The sequence below is a fragment of the Anomaloglossus baeobatrachus genome, chromosome 4 (assembly GCF_048569485.1).
Source record: "Anomaloglossus baeobatrachus isolate aAnoBae1 chromosome 4, aAnoBae1.hap1, whole genome shotgun sequence".
In the NCBI taxonomy this organism is placed as follows: Eukaryota; Metazoa; Chordata; class Amphibia; order Anura; family Aromobatidae; genus Anomaloglossus; species Anomaloglossus baeobatrachus.
In genome coordinates, this window is record NC_134356.1 from 657,208,283 (window position 1) to 657,235,540 (window position 27,258).

A 27,258-nucleotide genomic window follows, 5' to 3' on the forward strand; every position below is an offset into this window, starting at 1 on the left:
GACGCCGCCACTACGTTCATCTCACCCGCCATGCTATCAGTTCACTTACTAAGCAGCACGATGTCACAACTACGCTGTGAAGATGCAGATAGTATGCAAATGAGGAAATGCATGATGGGAAATTTGCTCATTGCGTTTGTCATGTACGTACTATATAAATAAAGCTCTCTTCTATGAAAAAACAGGAAGTGACAAAGACGGCTTTTGTATAAAATACTGCTCTAGTGCAGTGTTAATAAAGTTAATCGATATACAAAAAAACAAACAAAAAACCAAAACGTAGCACACAGAGAGGTGCGACCACTGATGACGTCATTAGTAAAACCAGGAAGTGTCTCCGGGGAAGTGATAGCGGCCGATATGGGCAGGTGATTTCCGGTGGGCTCCCTCCGGGAAGAGATGAGGTAAGATCGTCTGTTTGGGAGCGCAGGTCACGTGACTCGCCTTCCCCGCAGTTTAGTGTTAATGGGTTATTTACCCGTGGACTGTACCATTCTCAGGGGAGGGGGGAGGCTGCAGATACAAGGTTGGTTTGCACAATTTTCTGGTTATTATTATTTTTTTCAATGTTTATCCAGTGTTTTGCCTTCAAATAAGTAATTTCTCCCTGATTTCATAGAACAGGACCCTTTTAATCATGGCGCAGTCCTTAAAGGGGTTGTCCAGTTTTCAGTCACCTTGTTTGACATTTAGTATTATGTGGTAATTTGGCTTTATGGGGGGGACGAGACTCACTGGGGTCACTGTGTGGGTGAAGGGGCCACGATATCTGTCGTGGTGCCATGTACACATAGGTTTCTCTTGGCGCAATCACTTCCTGGTGTACATCCAGATTGATGGTGTCATACGCGTGTATAATGCTCTGCGCTGGCGTCTTCTCTCTGCGTCTGGGTCACGTAGTGCGGAGATGTCGGCCGCATTTTCTTTAGCTGAATATGGACGGATGGAGCTTGTAAAGACGAGCACTTTTGCAATTTATGGCTTATTAAAACGTTTAGCCGTTCTTGAAATATTGACACACTTGTTTACAGCTCGTTGCCATGAAGACCGACCACCGCTGGCAGAACAGGGGCCGTGCTTACATACTCTTTTCTAGTGAGCTTGCAGGCGCTGCTCTGAAGCTGGTAAGGATCGCTGGAGCAACGGTGGTTGGTCTCCTAGGCAACAAGCTGTAAACAAAAGAAAAGGGGGATACAAATGTTTATATAACTAGAAAATAATGTAAAAAATATATATGTATTCACTATATCATGCTGAACGCGTCCTTGATTTGCCAAAGCTGGGATCAAACTGTTTGATTGGCAAAAGCCGAGATCGAATAATTTGATTGGCCAAACCCAGGATCGAACTGTTTGCTTGGCCAAAGCCGGGATCGAACCGATTTGATTGGCTAAAGCCGAGATCGAACCGTTTGATTGGCTAAAGCCGAGATCGAACCGTTTGATTGGCTAAAGCCGAGATCGAACCGTTTGATTGGCTAAAGCCGAGATCGAACCGTTTGATTGGCTAAAGCCGGGATCGAGCCGATTGATTGGCTAAAGCCGAGATCGAACCGTTTGATTGGCTAAAGCCGAGATCGAACCGTTTGATTGGCTAAAGCCGAGATCGAACCGTTTGATTGGCTAAAGCCGAGATCGAACCGTTTGATTGGCTAAAGCCGAGATCGAACCGTTTGATTGGCTAAAGCCGAGATCGAACCGTTTGATTGGCTAAAGCCGAGATCGAACCGTTTGATTGGCTAAAGCCGAGATCGAACCGTTTGATTGGCTAAAGCCGAGATCGAACCGTTTGATTGGCCAAAGCCGAGATCGAACCGTTTGATTGGCCCAAGCTGGGATCGAACCGTTTGATTGGCTAAACTATATATATATATATATATATATATTGTAAGGTTTTCCTTTGTTTTAGACCTTTAATGGACTCTTTCATGTGATCGTCTGGTCGCTTTTACTATATACAGTGAATATGAAATTCCCCTTTTGGGCTCCGTCTGTGGCTGATCTTCTCAGGAGAATCCAGAAGGGCAGTGGAGGAGGGAATCGGCGGGGCTCCGCTGACATAGTAATATCCATTGGTGTTACCTGATCGTGCCGCAGGTTGCTCTATGGGAGCCAGCACGTTTAATCACCATCAATCATGCAGTTTATAGGGAATCTGTCAGCAGGTTTTTGCTATGTAATCTAAGAGCAGTATGATGTAGGGGCTGAAACACTGATTCCAGCAATGTGTCGCTTACTGGGCTGTGTGCTGTGGTTTCATCAGCAGGAGATGATCAGTGATCGGACTAGGTACACTGATGCCTCCTGGTCCAGGCCCAGCACTGACGAGCATCTTTCTGTCATTATACATTGTACATAGAGCTGTGGGGTCGGCAGCGTTAGCTTTCTGAGCTCTGCTACATCATAAGAGGACCCTGAAGCAGCACTGCGGCCCGTCACTCCTCAGAGGCGATATCCACCAGTGAGGACGCAGCCATAACCCGTGGCCTTCTCTCCCCAGACTGGCTCCCGTCATGCTCTTCCCCTCCAAACCGGATAAATGAATTCCGTGTCGCCAGCGGCCACTCAGTACGGCAGCCCGGAGAGTCGGCGGCGCAGGAACCTGAGTGGCCGCCACGATCCGCCACAGATGGGGTACCAAGGAGCCGGACGGGACGGGGCGACAGACGAGGTGGATAAAATAAAGAGCAAACTAATGACCGCGTGGAACAGTGTGAAGTACGGTAAGAGCTGACGAGCGACAACACCGCTTATCAGTATCGGGGAAAGCTGGGTGCCGCATACCGGCAGCTCCCGACTATCCCCGATGCTGCGGTAATGGCGGCCAGATTGATTGTGGCCCGGCTTTCCAGGACGCTGATGTAAAATGTCCCAGATGGAACTTTTTGACCTGCGATTTTGTGTTGCAGGCTGGACGGTGAAGATGAAGACTCAGTTCAGCCGCTCTTCACCCCTATATTTGCTGGGCAGACACTACTACTTCGGCTATGACGGTGAGAGCAGCGTGTATCAGATAGCTGCCACACTGCATCTTCTTTTATAGTCATATAATCCCTGGTGGCCCAGTGTTGATGACTAGGGTAGGAGAAGGGTTAATATTTAATTTCCTGGTGGTCTAGAGTAGAAAAGGGCTTAATAAATAAATTATATATATATATATTTATTTATTTCTCGGTTTGATGTTTTAATCCCTGGTGATCTAGAGGTTGAAGAAGTTAATTTTGTATTAACTTAGGCTAGAAAAGAGTTAATATTTTATTTCCCTGTTCTCAAGAGAATATGCGGTGGTCTTGTTAAAGTGGGTATTATATTGATCCCTCGTGGTCTAGGGTTAAAGAAAGCAATAGTAAATGGTTGATATTTTATTCCCTCGTAGTCTACAGTTGGAGATAGTGAAACAATAGGTCATTGTCTGATGACAAATTCCCTTTAAGTGACGTTTTGTGTTTATTTTTTATTTTTTTTTTTTAATTTGGGACAAATTAGAAATTTAGCAATTTTCACACGGCCTCTTCTTTATATTGTAACTTCCTTTTGGTTTCAAGAAATGCACATGCACATTAGCCACAACGGTCGAATCGCAACCCAATAATTTATGTTAAAGCATCTAATAAGCATGTGCAAAAGTTCATCCTGAAGGAAGGGGGAGGAGGCGAGCTGTGACATCGCCTATTGTGATTGGTGGATCCTGCGCTATCAGCTGTGTATAGAGGTGTTACCGGTCAGTGTTATCCTGCCTCTGTTGATAGGTAGCCTCCTGAAAATGTCCTACTGAAGAAAAAAAATAGTAGGTAGGAGTCTAGAAAAAAACCCAGTGGCCAATGTGAAAAATCAATTACAATATTCCTTTTTTTTTTTTAAGAAAATGTATAAAGTAAGAATAAACCCAAAAAAACATTATTTAACCCCTTAGTGAACACCAATACGTCTTTTTACTGACCTGGGATATAACTGGATAGCATCCCTCGATGGGTGAAAATACAGCAGCTGTTGGCTATACACTATAGCTGACACCCTGCCGCATCAGTCACGACAGGTGATGGCACCGACCACGGCTGTTTAACTCTTAGATGCTGCTGTCAATAATGACAGAGCCATCTATATGGTTAATGGAGGGTGGGTGCATCTATATGGTTAATGGAGGGTGGGTGCATCTATATGGTTAATGGAGGGTGGGGGCATCTAGATGGTTAATGGAGGGTAGGGGCATCTAGATGGTTAATGGAGGGTGGGGGCATCTAGTTGGGTAACGGAGGGTGGGGGCATCTAGACGGTTAACGGAGGGTGGGGGCATCTAGACGGTTAACAGAAGGTTGCGTGGCACCTAGACCATCATAAGATGACGTTCTTTCTATGATTGGGCAGAGCGCAGCACTTTATCAGCCATCTGCCCGATCATTACTGACTGTATCAGGTCCCTTACTGTAAAGTATTTTTTTGGTCCCAAAAATTACAATCTCCGCTCTTCTCTCCTTCTTATTCCTCACAGATGACATTGACCGATTCCAGCGGGATTTTGTCTCCAGGGTTTGGCTGACGTACAGACGGGATTTCCCTGCCCTGGAGGGGACGCAGCTGACGACGGACTGTGGATGGGGCTGTATGATCAGGAGCGCGCAGATGATGCTGGCTCAGGCGCTCCTGATGCATCTCCTCTGCCGGGGTCAGCATCGCCTCTTCACTTCCTTGTGGTACAGAAGTAGCACTCTATGGCAGTAGATTTCCAGAAGCGCACACATGTGTACTGCGAAACAAGAGGCATTGACTTCCTGATTATTATGGTCCTATGTAAAAGAATATACCTACTATAATACTGCCCCTATGTACAAGAATATAACTACTATAATACTGCCCCTATGTACAAGAATATAACTACTATAATACTGCCCCTATGTACAAGAATATAACTACTATAATACTGCCCCTATGTACAAGAATATAACTACTATAATACTGCCCCTATGTACAATAATATAACTACTATAATACTGCTCCCTATGTACAATAATATAACTACTATAATACTGCCCCTATGTACAAGAATATAACTACTATAATACTGCCCCTATGTACAAGAATATAACTACTATAATACTGCCCCTATGTACAATAATATAACTACTATAATACTGCTCCCTATGTACAAGAATATAACTACTATAATACTGCCCCCTATGTACAATAATATAACTACTATAATACTGCCCCTATGTACAAGAATATAACTACTATAATACTGCCCCATATGTACAAGAATATAACTACTATAATACTGCCCCCTATGTACAATAATATAACTACTATAATACTGCCCCTATGTACAAGAATATAACTACTATAATACTCCCCCTATGTACAAGAATATAACTACTATAATACTGCCTCCTATGTACAAGAATATAACTACTATAATACTGCCCCTATGTACAAGAATATAACTACTATAATACTGCCCCTATGTACAAGAATATAACTACTATAATACTGCCCCTATGTACAATAATATAACTACTATAATACTGCTCCCTATGTACAATAATATAACTACTATAATACTGCCCCTATGTACAAGAATATAACTACTATAATACTGCCCCTATGTACAAGAATATAACTACTATAATACTGCCCCTATGTACAATAATATAACTACTATAATACTGCTCCCTATGTACAAGAATATAACTACTATAATACTGCCCCTATGTACAAGAATATAACTACTATAATACTGCCCCTATGTACAATAATATAACTACTATAATACTGCTCCCTATGTACAAGAATATAACTACTATAATACTGCCCCCTATGTACAATAATATAACTACTATAATACTGCCCCTATGTACAAGAATATAACTACTATAATACTGCCCCATATGTACAAGAATATAACTACTATAATACTGCCCCCTATGTACAATAATATAACTACTATAATACTGCCCCTATGTACAAGAATATAACTACTATAATACTCCCCCTATGTACAAGAATATAACTACTATAATACTGCCTCCTATGTACAAGAATATAACTACTATAATACTGCCCCTATGTACAAGAATATAACTACTATAATACTGCCCCTATGTACAATAATATAACTACTATAATACTGCCCCTATGTACAAGAATATAACTACTATAATACTGCCCCTATGTACAAGAATATAACTACTATAATAATGCCCCTATGTACAAGAATATAACTACTATAATAATGCCCCTATGTACAAGAATATAACTACTATAATACTGCCCCTATGTACAATAATATAACTACTATAATACTGCTCCCTATGTACAATAATATAACTACTATAATACTGCCCCCTATGTACAAGAATATAACTACTATAATACTGCCCCTATGTACAATAATGTAACTACTATAATACTGCTCCCTATGTACAAGAATATAACTACTATAATACTGCCCCCTATGTACAATAATATAACTACTATAATACTGCCCCATATGTACAAGAATATAACTACTATAATACTGCCCCTATATACAAGAATATAACTACTATAATACTGCCCCTATGTACAAGAATATAACTACTATAATACTGCCCCCTATGTACAATAATATAACTACTATAATACTGCCCCATATGTACAAGAATATAACTACTATAATACTGCCCCTATATACAAGAATATAACTACTATAATACTGCCTCCTATGTACAAGAATATAACTACTATAATACTGCCCCCTATGTACAAGAATATAACTACTATAATACTGCCCCTATATACAAGAATATAACTACTATAATACTGCCTCCTATGTACAAGAATATAACTACTATAATACTGCCCCTATGTACAATAATATAACTACTATAATACTGCCCCTATGTACAAGAATATAACTACTATAATACTGCCCCTATGTACAAGAATATAACTACTATAATACTGCCCCTATGTACAAGAATATAACTACTATAATACTGCCCCTATGTACAATAATATAACTACTATAATACTGCTCCCTATGTACAATAATATAACTACTATAATACTGCCCCCTATGTACAAGAATATAACTACTATAATACTGCCCCTATGTACAATAATGTAACTACTATAATACTGCTCCCTATGTACAAGAATATAACTAATATAATACTGCCCCCTATGTACAATAATATAACTACTATAATACTGCCCCATATGTACAAGAATATAACTACTATAATACTGCCCCTATATTCAAGAATATAACTACTATAATACTGCCCCTATGTACAAGAATATAACTACTATAATACTGCCCCCTATGTACAATAATATAACTACTATAATACTGCCCCATATGTACAAGAATATAACTACTATAATACTGCCCCTATATACAAGAATATAACTACTATAATACTGCCTCCTATGTACAAGAATATAACTACTATAATACTGCCCCCTATGTACAAGAATATAACTACTATAATACTGCCCCTATATACAAGAATATAACTACTATAATACTGCCCCCTATGTACAATAATATAACTACTATAATACTGCCCCATATGTACAAGAATATAACTACTATAATACTGCCCCTATGTACAAGAATATAACTACTATAATACTGCCTCCTATGTACAAGAATATAACTACTATAATACTGCCCCTATATACAAGAATATAACTACTATAATACTGCCCCCTATGTACAATAATATAACTACTATAATACTGCCCCATATGTACAAGAATATAACTACTATAATACTGCCCCTATGTACAAGAATATAACTACTATAATACTGCCTCCTATGTACAAGAATATAACTACTATAATACTGCCCCTATATACAAGAGTATAACTACTATAATACTGCCCCCTATGTACAATAATATAACTACTATAATACTGCCCCATATGTACAAGAATATAACTACTATAATACTGCCCCTATATACAAGAATATAACTACTATAATACTCCCCCTATGTACAAGAATATATCTACTATAATACTGCCCCTATGTACAGGAATATATCTACTATAATACTGCCCCCTATGTACAGGAATATGGGAAATGTAGGAGACGTTATGTGCTGATGAACTTGTCTCTTTTCTTCAGACTGGTCGTGGCCGGAGGCACTGAGCACCCTTCTGGTAGAGATGGAGCCCCTCCGTTCCTCCTCTCCGCACTCCCTGAATTCCTTCTCTCTGTCCTCCCCCGTTTCTCCTGCGAGTCGTCGGTACTGCCGCTCGGCCTCCTGTCCCTCCAAGCCTCAAGAACACATCCCTCACCAGGAGCACATCCATAGGGACATCCTGCGGTGGCTGTCAGACGGACCGGATGCCCCTTTTGGCCTCCATCACATGGTAAAATTAGGGGGAAGCCTCGGCAAGAAAGCAGGAGACTGGTACGGGCCCAGCATTGTGGCTCACATCTTGAGGTGAGAGCATAGTAGACCGCTTTGTATTCTGGTAGGGGTCTCTAATGTTACCATGTTCCCCCTCCCTGCTGAGGATGTGAGGGGTAAAAACAATTTCATTTTTTTTGTTCCTAGAACGTGCAAATTGCCCGGAGGCCCCCACTAGTCCCCTGTTGTCTCCAGCAGTCACAGCGGTCGCACCCTCCCCAGCTTCACCAGTAGTCACAGCGGTCGCCCCCTCCCAGCTTCACCAGTAGTCACAGCGGGCGCCCCCTCCCAGCTTCACCAGTAGTCACAGCGGGCGACCCCTCCCAGCTTCACCAGTAGTCACAGCGGGCGCCCCCTCCCCAGCTTCACCAGTAGTCACAGCGGGCGACCCCTCCCAGCTTCACCAGTAGTCACAGCGGGCGCCCCCTCCCAGCTTCACCAGTAGTCACAGCGGGCGCCCCCTCCCCAGCTTCACCAGTAGTCACAGCGGGCGCCCCCTCCCCAGCTTCACCAGTAGTCACAGCGGGCGCCCCCTCCCAGCTTCACCAGTAGTCACAGCGGGCGCCCCCTCCCCAGCTTCACCAGTAGTCACAGCGGGCGACCCCTCCCAGCTTCACCAGTAGTCACAGCGGGCGACCCCTCCCAGCTTCACCAGTAGTCACAGCGGGCGACCCCTCCCCAGCTTCACCAGTAGTCACAGCGGGCGCCCCCTCCCCAGCTTCACCAGTAGTCACAGCGGGCGCCCCCTCCCAGCTTCACCAGCAGTCACAGCGGGCGACCCCTCCCAGCTTCACCAGCAGTCACAGCAGGCGACCCCTCCCAGCTTCACCAGTAGTCACAGCGGGCGCCCCCTCCCCAGCTTCACCAGTGGTCACAGCGGGCGCCCCCTCCCAGCTTCACCAGTGGTCACAGCGGGCGCCCCCTCCCAGCTTCACCAGTAGTCACAGCGGGCGACCCCTCCCAGCTTCACCAGCAGTCACAGCGGGCGACCCCTCCCAGCTTCACCAGCAGTCACAGCGGGCGACCCCTCCCAGCTTCACCAGCAGTCACAGCAGGCGACCCCTCCCAGCTTCACCAGTGGTCACAGCGGGCGCCCCCTCCCAGCTTCACCAGTGGTCACAGCGGGCGCCCCCTCCCAGCTTCACCAGTAGTCACAGCGGGCGACCCCTCCCAGCTTCACCAGTAGTCACAGCGGGCGACCCCTCCCCAGCTTCACCAGTAGTCACAGCGGGCGACCCCTCCTCAGCATCACCAGCAGTCACAGCGGGCGACCCCTCCTCAGCATCACCAGTAGTCACAGCGGGCGACCCCCTCCCCAGCTTCACCAGCAGTCACAGCGGGCGACCCCTCCCCAGCTTCACCAGCAGTCACAGCGGGCGCCCCCTCCCCAGCTTCACCAGCAGTCACAGCGGGCGACCCCTCCTCAGCATCACCAGTAGTCACAGCGGGCGCCCCCTCCCCAGCTTCCCCAGTAGTCACAGCAGGCGACCCCTCCCAGCTTCCCCAGTAGTCACAGCGGGGCGACCCCTCCCAGCTTCCCCAGTAGTCACAGCGGGCGCCCCCTCCCAGCTTCCCCAGTAGTCACAGCGGGCGCCCCCTCCCAGCTTCCCCAGTAGTCACAGCGGGCGACCCCTCCCAGCTTCCCCAGCAGTCACAGCGGGCGACCCCTCCCAGCTTCACCAGTAGTCACAGCGGGCGACCCCTCCCAGCTTCACCAGTAGTCACAGCGGGCGACCCCTCCCAGCTTCACCAGTAGTCACAGCGGGCGACCCCCCCCCCCCACACTGCGCAGTAGTCACCAGTACTTTCTTGTGGGGTCCTGATGCCGGCCCACACTGGCTTTGTGGTTTATATTCTGGAGCGCCCTCTACTGGACAGAAGTGCTCACATCCGCTGAGATTAATCCTCCGGCTACAGCTCCTGCCTTTCTTTGTGTCCGCAGGAAAGCTCTGGAGACCACCCCTCAAGTCCCGGAGCTGTCTGTGTATGTGTCTCAGGACTGTACAGGTACGAGGAGCCATGAGGGATGGGGCAGAGCGGTGCGAGCGGCGCCATCATTGACCCTTTGTATCCTCTCAGTGTACAGGGCGGACGTGGAGCAGCTGCTGAGTGCGGATGATCCGGTCACAGGCACGGGCAGCGCAGGAAGAGCCGTCATCATCCTCATCCCCGTACGTCTGGGCGGAGAGAGCTTCAACCCGGTGTACAAGCAGTGCATCAAGGTGAGACCCGGGGACGCCTCCTACATATAAACTGTCCCCTGCCGGGTGCCAACACCTCACCCGGTGCCATCACCTCACCCTGTGCCATCACCCAGGGCAGGGGGCACGGGCTTTATTACTTAGCACGCTGGCAGAATTGTGATTTCAGCTCTGAATGTGACTGTAGTATATAATACATGTAATTCAGTACCAGCATGTGATGAAATGTTCTAGTTTGGGCTGATATTAATCATCATCGTCCTCCTCTTTATTTTAGGAGTTCCTGCAGATGTCGGCGTGTCTGGGCATCATTGGAGGAAAGCCCAAACATTCGCTTTATTTCATTGGCTATCAAGGTTTGTAATTCTGCACCAATGGCCAATCCCGGACTCTCATCATTAAAGGGGTCGTCCACTGCTTGGACAGCCCCTTCTCATTCCCCACGTGCGCCCCTATAAAAATAAAAAAAGCCTATACTCCCCTCCGCTGCCGGCGCGGTTCCAGCGGTGTTGCCGGGACTCACGTGACATTATTACACGGTAAGATCCGTAACCATTTACCACCGGTTTCTGTATCTCCGGCAATGCGAGTTCTGACACCGCTGGAAACGCGCCGGCACCGGATGTGAGTATAGGTGTTTTGTTTCCATAGGGGGCGCCATTTGGGAATGAGAAGGGTTGTCTAAGTAGTAGACAACCCCTTTAAAATGAATAAAAGCAGAGCTGCAATACCTGAGAGCAGCCACTATGCGGTGTATGGAGCGGAGCTGTGCTTGCGCCACACTATTTCCATCTGCCTCCATATTTGCAATTATCTGATAGGGGCGGTGCCGAATACTGGACCCCCATTGACCTGATATTAATTACCTATCTTGCAGATGGGTTATGGGAATCCCTTTAAAATGCATATTAATGGGGTATTATAATAGGCAGATTATAATGAAGACAATCTATGCTACCACCAAGGACCAGAGTCTCCAGGGGAGCCCATGGCCAGATTGTCATCATTATACTGTCTCTGCGCCACCATTGGGGCTATGCGAGGGCTCATACTGTATATACAGGGCTATGTAGGGGCTCACATTGCATATAAGGTGCACTATGTAGGGGTCATCCTATATATAGGGGGCTATATAGTGGCTCAAACTGTATATAGGGGGCTCTGTAGTGGCTCAATGTGTATAGGAGCTATGTGAGGGCTCATACTGTATATAGGGAACTATGTGGGGGCTCATACTCTATATAGGAGACTATGTAGGGGCTTATACTGTATATAGGAGGCTGTTTGGGGGCTCATACTATATATAGGAGGCTGTGTGATGGCTCATACTGTATATACCGTGTTTTTCCAAAAATAAGACCTCCCCCAAAAATAAGCCCTAGCAGGGATTTTCAGCATTTTCGGAGAAAGTCTTAAATATAAGCCCTCCCCCGAAAATAAGCCCTAGTCCCGGATCAATAATGAAGTGTTCGTGCAGCTAAAAATGTTACAGATACTGCAGGACACTTCATTATAGACAGCGGCACCCGGCAATTACACTCACCCGACACTGAGTGGCAGGACCTGCAGTGATCACACACCCGCACACATCAGCTCTCTCACACACACACACACACACCAGATCTCACACACAGTCAGATCTCACACACACACAATCAGATCACACACATAAACATCGGATCGTACACACAGTCAGATCGCACACATAATCAGATCGCACACATAATCAGATCGCACACACAAACATCGGATCTCACACACACACACACACACATTGGATCGCACACACATCGGATCGCATACACACTCACCTCATCCAGCGACACCGATCTCTTCTCGCCGGAGAATCCTGAGAGGCAGTGCAGTGGAGGGCAACGAACAGGACCTGCGGCCGGACACGTGACTTGCTTCATTCTCTGCTGCCGTAAGTGCTGGATGTGATGTGATGTGTGTGTCTGCAATTGGCTGTGTGTGCCTGTGATCGGCTGTGTGTGCCTGTGATCGGCTGTGTGTGCCTGTGATCGGCTGTGTGTGCCTGTGATCGGCTGTGTGTGCCTGTGATCGGCTGTGTGTGCCTGTGATCGGCTGTGTGTGCCTGTGATCGGCTGTGTGTGCCTGTGATCGGCTGTGTGTGCCTGTGATCGGCTGTGTGTGCCTGTGATCGGCTGTGTGTGCCTGTGATCGGCTGTGTGTGCCTGTGATCGGCTGTGTGTGCCTGTGATCGGCTGTGTGTGCCTGTGATCGGCTGTGTGTGCCTGTGATCGGCTGTGTGTGCCTGTGATCGGATGTGTGTATCTGTGATCGGATGTGTGTATCTGTGATCGGCTGTTTGTGCCTGCGATCGGCTGTGTGTGCCTGCGATCGGCTGTGTGTGCCTGCGATCGGCTGTGTGTGCCTGCGATCGGCTGTGTGTGCCTGCGATTGGCTGTGTGTGCCTGCGATCGGCTGTGTGTGCCTGCGATCGGCTGTGTGTGCCTGCGATCGGCTGTGTGTGCCTGCGATCGGCTGTGTGTGCCTGCGATCGGCTGTGTGTGCCTGCGATCGGATGTGTGTATCTGCGATCGGATGTGTGTATCTGCGATCGGCTGTGTGTGCCTGCGATCGGCTGTGTGTGCCTGCGATCGGCTGTGTGTGCCTGCGATCGGATGTGTGTGCCTGCGATCGGCTGTGTGTGCCTGCGATCGGCTGTGTGTGCCTGCGATCGGCTGTGTGTGCCTGCGATCGGCTGTGTGTGCCTGCGATCGGCTGTGTGTGCCTGCGATCGGATGTGTGTGCCTGCGATCGGATGTGTGTGCCTTCGATCGGATGTGTGTGCCTGCGATCGGATGTGTGTGCCTGCGATCGGATGTGTGTGCCTGCGATCGGCTGTGTGTGCCTGCGATCGGCTGTGTGTGCCTTTGATCGGATGTGTGTGCCTTTGATCGGATGTGTGAGCCTTTGATCGGATGTGTGAATCTGTGATCGGCTGTGTGTGCCTGCGATCTGCTATGTGTGATCTGCTGTGTATATCTGCGATCTGCTATGTGTGTGTGCCTGCGATCGGATGTGTGTATCTGTGATCTGCTGTGTGTGTGATCGGCTGTGTGTGCCTGCGATCTGGTGTGTGTGTGTGTGTGTGTGTGTGTGTGTGTGTGTGTGTGTGTGTGTGTGTGTGTGTGTGTGTGTGTGTGTGTGTGTGTGTGTGTGATCTGCTGTGTGTGTCAGTGTGTCAGCTAGCAGCAGGGTAGGACGGCGCGCAGCACCGACCGGAGATCACAGGATGACCTGGGAACCACGCAGACATCCTGGTCTGGTGAGTATGAGTCTCCTGGGAAGTGGGAGGGGGTGTCTGCTTTTTTGGGGGGTAAACTTACCCCCAACCGTGTTTTCTTTGTCGCTCCTAATTGGGAGACCCAGACAATTGGGTGTATAGCTACTGCCTCCGGAGGCCACACAAAGTATTACACTCAAAAGTGTAAGGCCCCTCCCCTTCTGGCTATACACCCTCCCGTGGGATCACGGGCTCCTCAGTTTTCATGCTTTGTGCGAAGGAGGCACACATCCACGCATAGCTCCACTGTTTAGTCAGCAGCAGCTGCTGACTATGTCGGATGGAAGAAAAGAGGGCCCATATAGGGCCCCCAGCATGCTCCCTTCTCACCCCACTTTTGTCGGCGGTGTTTGTTAAGGTTGAGGTACCCATTGCGGGTACAGAGGCTGGAGCCCACATGCTGCATCCTTCCCCATCCCCCTTAGGGCTCTGGGTGAAGTGGGATTTACCGGTCTCCAGACACAGAGACCGTGCTCCGTCCACAGCCCCTGGGGAATCTGCTGGATATGGAGCGGAGTATCGTCAGGGACAGGGCCCTGCTACGCCAAGGTACTCTGTGTCCCCGTACAGACCGCGCGCACACTGCAGCATTGCTGGGTGTGTTAGTGCGCCGGGGACAACAGCGCTGCGCGCTGGTGCCATTCCTATCTACAGCTTTGCTGAGAGGGGACATGTATTTGAAACTGCCGCGCGGCCGCTGTTGTCAGTTTTTTTCGCTGCGGCGCGGCTGGGACTTGTGGTGCGCCGGGGACTTCCGCGCTGGCCGTGCATATATCACGGCCGCGCTTATTACTAGAGTCCCTGGCTTTCTGCGGCCTAGTTTCGTTTCGTTCCCGCCCCCAGGCCTGCCAGTCAGGGGAAGGGCGGGACGCTGTATAGAACGTCAGCGCAGAGGGCTGGAGTCTGCTTTGCATACTCCAGCCCTCACACTGGGCACAGTGGAAAGCCAGTTTCCCGCACTTTGTTTGAGGCACGCCCACGATCCCTCTCTTCACAGGACGCCGGCAGCCATTCCTGTGTGTGCAGTCTGAGCTGGAGAGAGGAGACTGGGAGACCCAGACACGGGATTCTGGTGCCCACACACCCGCTTTTCAGCGGGCGGTAAGCTGCCCTCAAGGGCTGACCCCCACTGGTGCCGAAGTGTATATTGTATTTTATGCTTGCAGCTTTACATTGCACTGTACGGTCGCTGGGGATCCTCTGCTATATACCCTCCTAGATTTCTCTGAGGACACAACAGCATGTCGACCGCAAAAAGCAAAAGTGCCAAGGCACAGGCTTTCTATGCTGCTTGTACCGCTTGTGGGGCTGTTCTACCGGCAGGTTCCACTGACCCCCACTGTGTGCAGTGCTCGGCCCCTGTGGCACTTGCTCGGCCGGGGCCTCTGCTGGAGGTGACCCAGGCAGAACCTCCTGTAAATACTGTCCAGGTGACAGGGACGGAGTTTGCAGTCTTTGCTGACAGATTGTCTGTGACTATGACTAAAATTCTTGAAACATTGCAGTCTAGACCAGTACCTCAGATGGACACTGTTAACTCATTGCTCCCTGGTCCCCCTCAGTCGGAACAGCTCCGGGATCCGGGGGTGTCACACGCACCCCAGGGTGATGGCTCTGACACGGACGACAGTCCCAGACAGCCTAAACGAGCTCGCTATGAGCGGCCCTCGACTTCATCACACTGGTCAGGGTCACAGCAGGAGGACTCTCTGTATGATGAGGCGGAGGTAGCTGATCAGGATTCTGATCCTGAGACCGCTCTCAATTTGGATACACCAGATGGTGACGCCATAGTGAATGATCTTATAGCGTCCATCAATAGAATGTTGGATATTTCTCCCCCTGCTCCTCCTGTGGAGGAGACAGCTTCACAGCAGGAGAAATTCCATTTCAGGTATCCCAAGCGTAAATTAAGTGTATTTCTGGACCACTCTGACTTTAGAGAGGCAATCCAGAAACACCACGCTTATCCGGATAAGCGTTTTTCCAAGCGGCTTAAGGATACACGTTATCCTTTTCCTCCAGACGTGGTCAAGGGCTGGACCCAGTGTCCCAAGGTGGATCCTCCAATCTCCAGGCTTGCAGCTAGATCCTTAGTTGCAGTGGAAGATGGGGCGGCACTTAAAGATGCCACTGACAGGCAGATGGAGCTCTGGTTGAAATCCATCTATGAAGCTATCGGCGCGTCGTTTGCTCCAGCATTCGCAGCCGTATGGGCACTCCAAGCTATTTCAGCTGGTCTTACACAGATTGACACGGTCACACGTACATCTGCTCCGCAGGTGGCACCCTTAACCTCTCAAATGTCTGCATTTGCGTCTTACGCGATTAATGCTGTCCTAGACTCTACGAGCCGTACGGTAGTGGCGTCCGCCAATTCCGTAGTTTTACGCAGAGCCTTGTGGTTAAGAGAATGGAAGGCAGATTCTGCTTCCAAAAAGTGTTTAACCAGTTTGCCATTTTCTCGTGACCGACTGTTTGGGGAGCGCTTAGATGAAATCATTAAACACTCCAAGGGTAAAGATTCATCTTTACCTCAGCCCAGACAAAATAAACCCCAACAGAGGAGAGGACAGTCGGGGTTTCGGTCCTTTCGAGGCTCAGGCAGGTCCCAATTCTCCTCGTCCAAAAGGACTCAAAAGGATCAGAGGAGCTCAGATTCTTGGCGAACTCAGTCACGCCCAAAAAAGACAGCCGGAAGACCCGCTACCAAGGCGGCTTCCTCATGACTTTCGGCCTCCTCTCTCCGCATCCTCGGTCGGTGGCAGGCTCTCCCGCTTTGGCGACATTTGGCTGCCACAGGTCACAGACCGTTGGGTGAGAGACATTCTGTCTCACGGGTACAGGATAGAGTTCAGCTCTCGTCCTCCAACTCGCTTCTTCAGAACTTCTCCACCTCCCGACCGAGCCGATGCTCTGCGGCTAGCGGTGTCCACTCTAAAAGCGGAAGGAGTGGTGACGCCCGTTCCTCTTCTGGAACAAGGTCACGGTTTTTACTCCAACTTGTTTGTGGTGCCAAAAAAGGACGGGTCATTCCGTCCCGTTCTGGATCTAAAACTGCTCAACAAGCACGTAAAAACCAGGCGGTTCCGAATGGAATCCCTTCGCTCCGTCATCGCCTCAATGTCCCAGGGAGATTTCTTAGCATCTATAGACATCAAGGATGCTTATCTCCACGTGCCGATTGCTCCAGAGCACCAGCGTTTTCTACGCTTTGTTATAGGAGACGAACACCTTCAGTTCGTAGCTCTGCCTTTCGGGCTGGCGACAGCCCCACGTGTCTTCACCAAGGTCATGGCAGCAGTAGTAGCAGTCCTGCACTCTCAAGGTCACTCTGTGATCCCGTATTTGGACGATCTACTTGTCAAGGCACCCTCTCAAGAAGCATGCCAACACAGCCTGAACGTTGCGCTGGAGACTCTCCAGAGTTTCGGGTGGATCATCAACTTTTCAAAGTCAAATCTAACTCCGACCCAGTCGCTAACATATCTTGGCATGGAGTTTCATACTCTCTCAGCGATAGTGAAGCTTCCGCTGGACAAACAGCGTTCACTACAGACAGGGGTGCAATCTCTCCTTCAAGGCCAGTCACACCCCTTGAGACGCCTCATGCACTTCCTAGGGAAGATGGTAGCAGCAATGAAGGCAGTCCCTTTCGCGTTGTTTCATCTGCGTCCACTACAATGGGACATTCTCCGCCAATGGGACGGGAAGTCGACGTCCCTCGACAGGAACGTCTCCCTTTCTCAGGCGGCCAAGGAATCTCTTCAGTGGTGGCTTCTTCCCACCTCATTGTCAAAGGGAAAGTCCTTCCTACCCCCATCCTGGGCGGTGGTCACGACGGACGCGAGCCTGTCAGGGTGGGGAGCGGTTTTTCTCCACCACAGGGCTCAGGGTACGTGGACTCAGCAAGAGTCCACCCTTCAGATCAATGTTCTAGAAATCAGAGCAGTGTATCTTGCCCTACAAGCCTTCCAGCAGTGGCTGGAAGGCAAACAGATCCGAATTCAGTCGGACAACTCCACAGCGGTAGCATACATCAACCACCAAGGTGGCACACGTAGTCGGCAAGCCTTCCAGGAAGTCCGACGGATTCTAACGTGGGTGGAAGACACGGCTTCCACCATATCCGCAGTTCACATCCCAGGCGTGGAAAACTGGGAAGCAGACTTCCTCAGTCGCCAGGGTATGGACGCAGGGGAATGGTCCCTTCATCCGGACGTGTTCCAGGAGATCTGTCGCCGCTGGGGGATGCCGGACGTCGACCTGATGGCGTCACGGTACAACAACAAGGTCCCGGCTTTCATGGCACGGTCTCACGATCACCGAGCTCTGGCGGCAGACGCCTTAGTTCAAGATTGGTCGCAATTCCGGCTACCTTATGTGTTCCCACCTCTGGCATTGTTACCCAGAGTGCTGCGCAAGATCAGGGCCGACTGCCGTCGCGCCATCCTCGTCGCTCCAGACTGGCCGAGGAGATCGTGGTACCCAGATCTGTGGCACCTCACGGTAGGCCAACCATGGGCACTACCAGAACGACCAGACTTGCTATCTCAAGGGCCGTTTTTCCACCTGAATTCTGCGGCCCTGAACCTGACTGTGTGGCCATTGAGTCCTGGATCCTAGCGTCTTCAGGATTATCTCGGGAGGTTATTACCACCATGAGACAGGCTAGAAAACCATCCTCCGCCAAGATCTACCACAGGACGTGGAAGATATTCTTATCTTGGTGCGCGGCTCAGGGAGTTCCTCCCTGGCCTTTTGCATTGCCTACTTTTCTTTCCTTCCTGCAATCCGGGTTGGAAAAAGGTTTGTCGCTCAGCTCCCTTAAAGGACAAGTCTCAGCGCTATCTGTATTTTTTCAGAAACGCCTAGCATGACTTACTCAGGTGCGCACGTTCCTGCAAGGAGTTGGTCATATCGTCCCTCCTTACAAGCGGCCGTTAGAGCCCTGGGATCTGAACAAGGTTCTAATTGCTCTCCAGAAGCCGCCTTTCGAGCCTATGAAGGATGTTTCCCTTTCTCGTCTTTCACAGAAAGTGGCTTTTCTAGTAGCGGTCACGTCTCTTCGGAGAGTGTCCGAGCTAGCGGCGCTCTCATGCAAATCTCCCTTCCTGGTGTTTCACCAGGACAAGGTGGTTCTACGTCCGGTTCCTGAGTTTCTCCCTAAGGTGGTATCCCCCTTTCATCTCAATCAGGATGTCACATTACCTTCCTTGTGTCCTCATCCAGTTCATCAATTTGAGAAAGGTTTGCATTTGTTGGATCTGGTCAGAGCACTCAGGATCTACATTTCCCACACGGCGCCCTTACGCCGCTCGGATGCACTCTTTGTCCTTGTCGCTGGTCAGCGTAAAGGGTCGCAAGCTTCCAAATCCACCCTGGCTCGGTGGATCAAGGAACCAATTCTTGAAACCTACCGTTCTGCGGGGCTTCCGGTTCCTTCAGGGCTGAAGGCCCATTCTACCAGAGCCGTGGGTGCGTCCTGGGCATTACGGCACCAGGCTACGGCTCAGCAGGTGTGCCAGGCGGCTACCTGGTCGAGTCTGCACACCTTTACCAAGCATTATCAGGTGCATACCTACGCTTCGGCGGACGCCAGCCTAGGTAGACAAGTCCTTCAGGCGGCGGTTGCCCACCTGTAGGACAGGGCTGTTTGACGGCCCTATCACGAGGTATTCTTTTACCCACCCAGGGACTGCTTTTGGACGTCCCAATTGTCTGGGTCTCCCAATTAGGAGCGACAAAGAAGAAGGGAATTTTGTTTACTTACCGTAAATTCCTTTTCTTCTAGCTCCAATTGGGAGACCCAGCACCCGCCCTGTTTTCTTAGGGATTTTTGGTTTTTTCGAGTACACATGTTGTTCATGTTGAATGGTTTCAGTTCTCCGATGTTTCTTCGGATTGAATTTGTCTTTAAACCTGTTTTTGGCTTTCCTCCTTCTTGCTTTTGCACTAAAACTGAGGAGCCCATGATCCCACGGGAGGGTGTATAGCCAGAAGGGGAGGGGCCTTACACTTTTGAGTGTAATACTTTGTGTGGCCTCCGGAGGCAGTAGCTATACACCCAATTGTCTGGGTCTCCCAATTGGAGCTAGAAGAAAAGGAATTTACGGTAAGTAAACAAAATTCCCTTCTTTCCAAGAATTAGACCTCCTCCAAAAATAAGCCCTAGTGCTTTTTTGGGGGGCAAAAAAAATATAAGACAGTGTCTTATTTTTGGAAAAACACGGTAGGAGGCTGTGTGATGGCTCATACTGTATATAGGAGGCTGTGTGGGGGCTCATACTGTATATAGGAGGCTGTGTGGGGGCTCATACTGTATAGGAGGCTGTGGGAGCTCATACCTTTTATATAGGAGGCTGTGTGAGGCCTCATACTGTATATAGGAGGCTGTGGGGGCTCATACTGTATATTGGAGCTATGTGGGAGTTCATACTGTACATAGGAGGCTGTGGGGGCTCATACTATATATAGGAGGCTGTGGGGGTTCATACTGTATATTAGGGGCTATGTGGGAGTTCATACTGTACATAGGAGGCTGTGTGGCTCATACTGTACATAGGAGGCTGTGGGGGCTCATACTGTATATAGGAGGCTGTGGGGGCTCATACTGTATATTGGGGGCTATATGGGAGTTCATAGTGTACATAGGAGGCTGTGGGGGCTCATACTGTATATAGGAGGCTGTGTGGGGGATCATGCTGTATATAGGAGGCTGTGTGAGGGCTCATACTGTATATAGGAGGCTGTGGGGGCTCATACTGTATATTGGGGCTATGTGGAAGTTCATACTGTACATAGGAGGCTGTGGGAGCTCATACTGTACATAGGAGGCTGTAGGATGGCTCATACTGTACATAGGAGGCTGTGGGGGCTCATACTGTATATAGGAGGCTGTGTGGGGGCTCATACTGTATATAGGAGGCTGTGGGTCTCATACTGTACATAGGAGGCTGTGTGATGGCTCATACTGTACATAGGAGGCTGTGGGGGCTCATACTGTATATAGGAGGCTGTGTGGGGGCTCATACTGTATATAGGAGGCTGTGTGAGGGCTCATACTGTATATAGGAGGCTATGTGGGGGCTTATACTGTATATAGGAGGCTGTGGGGGCTCATACTGTATCTGGGGCTACATGGGAGCTCATTGTATGTAGGCGGCTATGTGGGAGCTCATGCTGTATATAGGGTGATATATCAGGATATCATACTGTAAATAGGCGGCCATGTGGGGGCTTATACTGTATATAGGGGGCTCATACTGTATATAGGAGGCTGTGTGGTGGCTCATACCTTGTATAGGAGGCTGTGTGGGGGCTCATACTGTATATGAGGCTGTGGGGGCTCATACTGTATATAGGAGGCTGTGGGGGCTCATACTGTATATAGGAGGCTGTGGGGGCTCATGCTGTATATAGGAGGCTGTGTTATGGCTCATGCTGTATATAGGAGGCTGTGTGATGGCTCATACTGTATATAGGAGGCTGTGTGGGGGCTCATACTGTATATAGGAGGCTGTGTGGGGGCTCATGCTGTATATAGGAGGCTGTGGGGGCTCATACTGTATATAGGAGGCTGTGGGGGCTCATACTGTATATAGGAGGCTGTGGGGGCTCATGCTGTATATTGGGGGCTATGTGGGAGCTCGTGCTGTATATAGGAGGCTGTGTGGGGGCTCATACTGTATATAGGAGGCTGTGTGGGGGCTCATACTGTATATTGGGGGCTATGTGGGAGCTCGTGCTGTATATAGGGTGATATGTCAAGATCTCATACTGTAAATAGGCGGCCATGTGGGGGCTCATACTGTATTCAGGGGTACTGTGTATGGGCTCATATGGTATACAGAGATGTCAGCATACTTAGTTCTGCTCAATATTAAATAAAACAAATTCAAAATTATGTTATGCTAATATTACTATTAAGCAGAATTAATTTCATCCTATTGGTTCGGCCTCCACCAGTGACAGTCTCATGTGGCCCTCGGGTAAATTAATTGCCTACCCCTGCTCTATTATACAGGGTGGTCTAAAAGTAGGTGGACAGTATGTGTAATAGGGTTATCAGACATGGCGTAAAGTGAAACTGACTCAGTTGCCCTTAGCAACCAATCAGTTTCCACTTTTCATTCTTCACAGACTCTTTGGAAAATGAAAGGTGGAATCTGATTGGTTGCTAAGGGCAAGTGAGTCAGTTTCACTTTACACCATGCTTGATAACCCTATTACACATACTGCCCACCTACTTTTGGACCCCCCTGTACATAGCGCTCTACATAAGAGACATAATGTGTGTGCTGCGCTGCTACGTCTGTCGTCTTGTGTGTGCACATGTGCAGCAGATCACCTGTGTGTTAAGCACATGAGCTATCAAGGGCATCATGTGACATGTCACGTCATACATCGGGTACTGGGGGGAGAGGATGGGGTGGGCACGCACCTTCTACACTACCCGGAGCCCTGACTACTCTATATCCTCCCCTGGTGTACCCCTCTAGATAAGAGACAGGGTTGCCAGAAAGATATGAGTACTGCGGATCTGAGTTCAGTGACCCTGGAAGTCTCTTTGATGTGTCCTCGGCCGAGCAGCGATCACATCCTCCACAGCGCAGGGACCACCTGTGACAGGGCCGCTCCGCTCTGCTGCGGAGGACCCCACTGATTGTACGAGCAGCGGCACATCAGATTCCTCACAATGCAAGTTCTGTATTTTCAGATAATCATCTGCTATACCTGGATCCACATTACTGCCAGGCACATGTAGACACCAGCACCGAGGACTTCCCACTAGATGTGAGTATGGTCTGTGCTGGGCATCAGTACAGCGTGTATACAGCAATATCCTCCATACACAGCTACATCTACATTACTTCCTGTAATATACTCCAGAGCTGCACTCACTATTCTGCTGGTGCAGTCACTGTGTACATACATTACATTACTGATCCTGAGTTACATCCTATATTATACTCCAGAGCAGCACTCACTATTCTGCTGGTGCAGTCACTGTGTACATACATTACATTACTGATCCTGAGTTACATCCTATATTATACTCCAGAGCTGCACTCACTATTCTGCTGGTGCAGTCACTGTGTACATACATTACAGATCCTGTATTAGGGCATGTGTGCGTATTACATGCAGTTACGCTGCGTTCTACACCGCAGCGTAACTGCATGCGTCCTGCGTCCCCTGCACAGTCTATGGAGATTGTGCAGGGGCCGTGCGCACGTGGCATGTTAGAACGCAGCGATTCGGCTGCTTGCCGAATCGCTGCGTTCTAAGAAGTGACATGTCACTTCTTTCGTGCGTTCTGCATGCTGTCTATAGGGAGAGGCAGCATGCAGAGTGCACGAATCTGCCGGCACCATGCGCTTCAGAACGCAGCTTTTCAGCTGCGCTCTGAAGCGCACATTTTCGGTGCGGTGCAGAGCGCACACGTGCACACACAGCCTTATACTTCAGAGCTGTAAACATAAACCTGCAGGTTTCAAAGTTGAAGTCTGTTGACAACAGGCCTGAAAGTAACCTGATGTTAGGAAACTAAGCTGCGTTACATGAGCTCACCTGTTAGTGGTGCGTCTGAAGACATGTTTGTGTAAGGATTCCAGTTGCAACCAGCAAAATTGTGAGTGCAGCTCTGGAGTAAAATCAGTAGAAGATTATTAATGTACAATGTTTTTCTGTACATAAACGAATAAGTGTTGAAGGGTAATTTGCAGGTAAAGATCACATTTTCTCCTTCAGACTTTCCACTGTAATTCCCCTCGGAAGATGTCTATTGTGAAGATGGATCCCAGCTGCACCATCGCGTTTTACGCCAGAAATCGAGCAGAGTTTGGGGCCCTTTGTGACCATCTGATGAAGGTAGACACCTGCAGTATACAGTGTGTCCACCCATATCCTGTCCACCGCCATTAACTTGAGAACGGCGGCAGCTATAGGCATAGAAGTGGTGTCTAGGTATAGTAAAGTAGCCATGCGCTATGCAATGAAACCACCTATAGCGCCACCTGGTGGAAAACAACGGAGTTATCATTTTTATCTCGAAAACGGAACGAGATAGAGGAAAAAAAGTGAATTAAAGTTGTAGGGAATCATCAATTCGATAGGAATTGACACCTTGTATACAGAAATGCTATGATATGAAACCCATAACATTGAATGCTGGTCACGCATATGGCGCTCATTTAACTTTGATGGTCAAAGTGTCCCCCGTCAGCTGCAATGCACATCTGGACTCTGCACAGCATACTGTACACCTTGCTGCACGTTGTGCAATATGGCAGGTGACACGTTTGCACAAGCATCTGTGATATGTGGTCGTAGGTCCTGCAATGTTGGTGGAGGGGTCGCATACACCTGCTGTTTGATGTGACCTCACAGAAAGAAGTCCAATGGGGTCAGGTCAGGTGAGCGGAGGCCACTCCACACAGCCACCATACCCAATGACTTGTAGGAAGGTCTCCATGACGTATCGCTTCACGTCCGCAGCCTTGTGAGTTTTACACGTTCTAATCAGCATTTCTGTATGCAAAGTGTCGATTCGTATTGAATTGATGATGCCCTACAACTTTGTAATTCACTTTTTTTCTCTCTCTCGTTCCGTTTGAGATAAAAATGCTAACTCCGTTGTTTTCCACCAGGTGGCGCTATAAGTGGTTTCATTGTGTAGCGCATGGCTACTTTACTATACCTAGACACCACTTCTATGCCTATAGCTGCCGCCGTTCTCAAGCTAATAGCTATGGACAGGATATGGGTGGACACACTGTATATTGTCCTTCTGCTGTTTTACGGAGCCTGCCTGGGCATTGATGTCATTTATTCTCCGGACCTTTTAGGGGGTCGTTATTTTGCCGGGGTTCCTCACTTCTTTCTCTCTTGACCTCTAGGTGTTAAGTTCTCCGTCCGCAGAGGAGAAGTATCCGGTGTTCATCATCTCAGAAGGCCAAGCTCAGGAATTGTCGGTGCCGGAGCCCCTGCCGCGCTCCTCCTATGCCCTGGCTCATCGGAAGCAGGGGGCCATGGCCAAGAGGCCCAGCTCAGACGAGTTTGAGTTCCTATAACACAGAGACTTTGTCCGGCGGTGGGGTAACACTTTACACCAGCAGTGGCCCCGCTTTCCAGAACATTGCTGTTACACTGATTTTTAGATTATGTAGTGAATCACTGTCAGCTCGGCCGAGACCTGCGACCATGCTGGAATGGGCCGGGGCACTGGTCCCTGTCTGGTCGCAGCCAATATGAGGACTACTCTTGTCCAGAAATAGCGTCACTAATGACCATGGGCGGTATTACAGCTAAACTGCAGTACCCGCACCCTGCCTCTGCACTGGGGTGGCGCTGTTTCTACAAATGGAGCAGTCACAAGTTATTTTACCTCCTATAAACTCCTGTTCACCTCTGTGACCGGACCCCTCTAAGGGCGGGGGATCTATCTTTTTCCCCCCCTCTGACCCCCATGAACTGGCCAGCTATGTATAGCAAATAGTTCACTGTGAAGAAGGAACGAGGCAGCTAGAAAACCCCCAAATGTAAAGGGGGACTTGGGTGATGTGTTATGGCCCAGGACACCCCACTTCTAGTAGATGAGGGCTAACACTGCTTGACAGGGGGGGTAGGGCGGCCAGAAAGATCCCATTTTGGAGCTTTGTCTTTATAGGGGGCAGACAGGTTCCTTATTTGGGGACTTGTACTACAAGCTATTCCCTCATCTGCTGGATATGGACTGTTTTCTGGCAGCCTGCACTCCGTAGACAATCCCCAGGGGTAACTGCAGGGACTGTGTCCTGCTCATGGTACTGACCGGTCGCGGATGGTTCACAGGATATGCACTGTACTTGTAACTCTGTTTTTTTGGTTGTTTTTTTTTAATGTGTCCCCAGACAGACTTCTTTACATTAGGGCATTTATTTACCTTAAAAAAAAAAAAAGACCTCTGTTATTCCTCCTGGAAACGAACTCCCAAAGTGAAAATCGGGTCTTGCAATTCTCCCTTTGTGAATAGGGTGCGTCCTAACACCGATTTATACATGGACAATGTCTAAAAACATACCCCATCATTAGTGGGAATAAGAATACATTTCCAGGAGGTGTAACTGAGGGACGGTAATGTGCAGAACATAGGCGAAAGCAGACTGGACCCTCTGACTCCAGGGACTGGTCCGAGAGAGATCAGCAGACTACTTTACCCTATAAAATGTCCTAATCGCTGGTGACGAGTCCACTGAAACATGGAGTCTGTATATTGTGGAAATCGCTTTATTATCAGGGGAAATAAAATCTTTTGTTTTTATTAACATTGTCCCTTTTGTGGTCTGTCTGGTGTTGGGTTACTCCGCCGTGCTGCCAGCGCTCCTCCTCTGTGCGGTGTTGGGTCACTCCGCCATCGTGCTCATGCGATGTTGGGTCACTCCACCATGTTGGCGCTCCTCCTCTGTGCGCTGTTGAGTCACTCTGCCGTGCTGGCACTCCTCCTCTGTGTGTTGTTGGGTTACTCCGCCATGCCGCTGGCGCTCCTAGTCTGTGCGGTGTTGGGTTACTCTGCCGTGCCGGCGCTCCTCCTCTGTGCGGTGTTGGGTTACTCCGCCATGCCGCTGGCGCTCCTAGTCTGTGCGGTGTTGGGTTACTCTGCCGTGCCGGCGCTCCTCCTCTGTGCGGTGTTGGGTCACTCCGCCATGGTGCTCATGCGATGTTGGGTCACTCAGCCGTGTTGGGTCACCCTGCCATGGTGCTGATGTGATGTTGGCGCTGTTGAGTCACTCTGCTGTGCCGGCGCGCCTCGTGTGTGCGTGTTGGGTTACTCCGCTGTGCCGCCACCGCTCCTCCTCCCCTTTTTCTTCTCTTGCTGCTGCTTCTTCTTCTGTTTTCTCCTCTCCAGGTCCAGCTGTTTGTACTTCATCTTCTTGGGGTTGAGGCCATACGCCTGCAGCCGCTGCCCGCTAAACTCTCGCCCGCCCAGACGCAGTCTATTGCTCAGCAGACAGCCACCCTTTCTTTTCGGCTTCTTCCTCTTGGCTGAGTTGCTGCCTCTGTTCCCCCCGCTACTGGCAATGACTGCAGAGTCCTTCCTCTGTTTGGGCAGAGTCCGCTTGTCCTTAGTCTTGTCCGCTGGTTTCTCCTTGACGGTTGCAGTCTCCTTGGGCGATGGTTCGGATATTGGGGATATCTTCTGGGGCTCAGCTTCAGTCTTTGGTGGCGACTCCTCGGCCAGGCTCTTCTCCTCGCCCTGAGTCTTTAGCCTGTCCTGACGTTTCTTTACCACGTTAGATATAGAAGTGGTCGGAGTTTCTGCGTCATCGTCGTTACTGGAGGAGAGAAGAGAAGGAGATTAGAGATT

The 27,258-nt window shown here is 49.1% G+C and overlaps 2 protein-coding genes across 3 annotated transcripts in view; one reads left to right on the forward strand and one right to left on the reverse strand.

Moving 5' to 3' along the window:
- The first annotated feature begins 298 nt into the window (after nucleotides 1-298).
- ATG4D (autophagy related 4D cysteine peptidase) lies at nucleotides 299-26,218 on the forward strand. 2 transcript variants are annotated; one of them, XM_075346513.1, is made up of 11 exons: nucleotides 299-404; nucleotides 2,500-2,722; nucleotides 2,909-2,992; nucleotides 4,489-4,662; nucleotides 8,111-8,432; nucleotides 10,342-10,406; nucleotides 10,479-10,621; nucleotides 10,878-10,956; nucleotides 22,630-22,706; nucleotides 23,664-23,783; nucleotides 24,812-26,218. In XM_075346513.1, the coding sequence occupies exons 2-11, from the start codon at nucleotides 2,539-2,541 to the stop codon at nucleotides 24,983-24,985; spliced, it is 1,422 nt and encodes a 473-aa protein (XP_075202628.1). In that variant the 5' UTR covers nucleotides 299-404; nucleotides 2,500-2,538; the 3' UTR covers nucleotides 24,986-26,218. The 2 variants fall into 2 exon arrangements, with proteins under 2 accessions (XP_075202628.1, XP_075202629.1); XM_075346514.1 differs by lacking the exon at nucleotides 299-404 and adding an exon at nucleotides 433-526.
- KRI1 (KRI1 homolog) overlaps nucleotides 26,165-27,258 on the reverse strand; it is a 31,882-nt gene continuing 30,788 nt past the window's right edge. Inside the window, 1 exon segment of the mRNA XM_075346512.1 lies at nucleotides 26,165-27,226. Within this exon segment, the coding sequence (XP_075202627.1) occupies nucleotides 26,719-27,226 (508 nt within the window). The 3' untranslated portion in view covers nucleotides 26,165-26,718.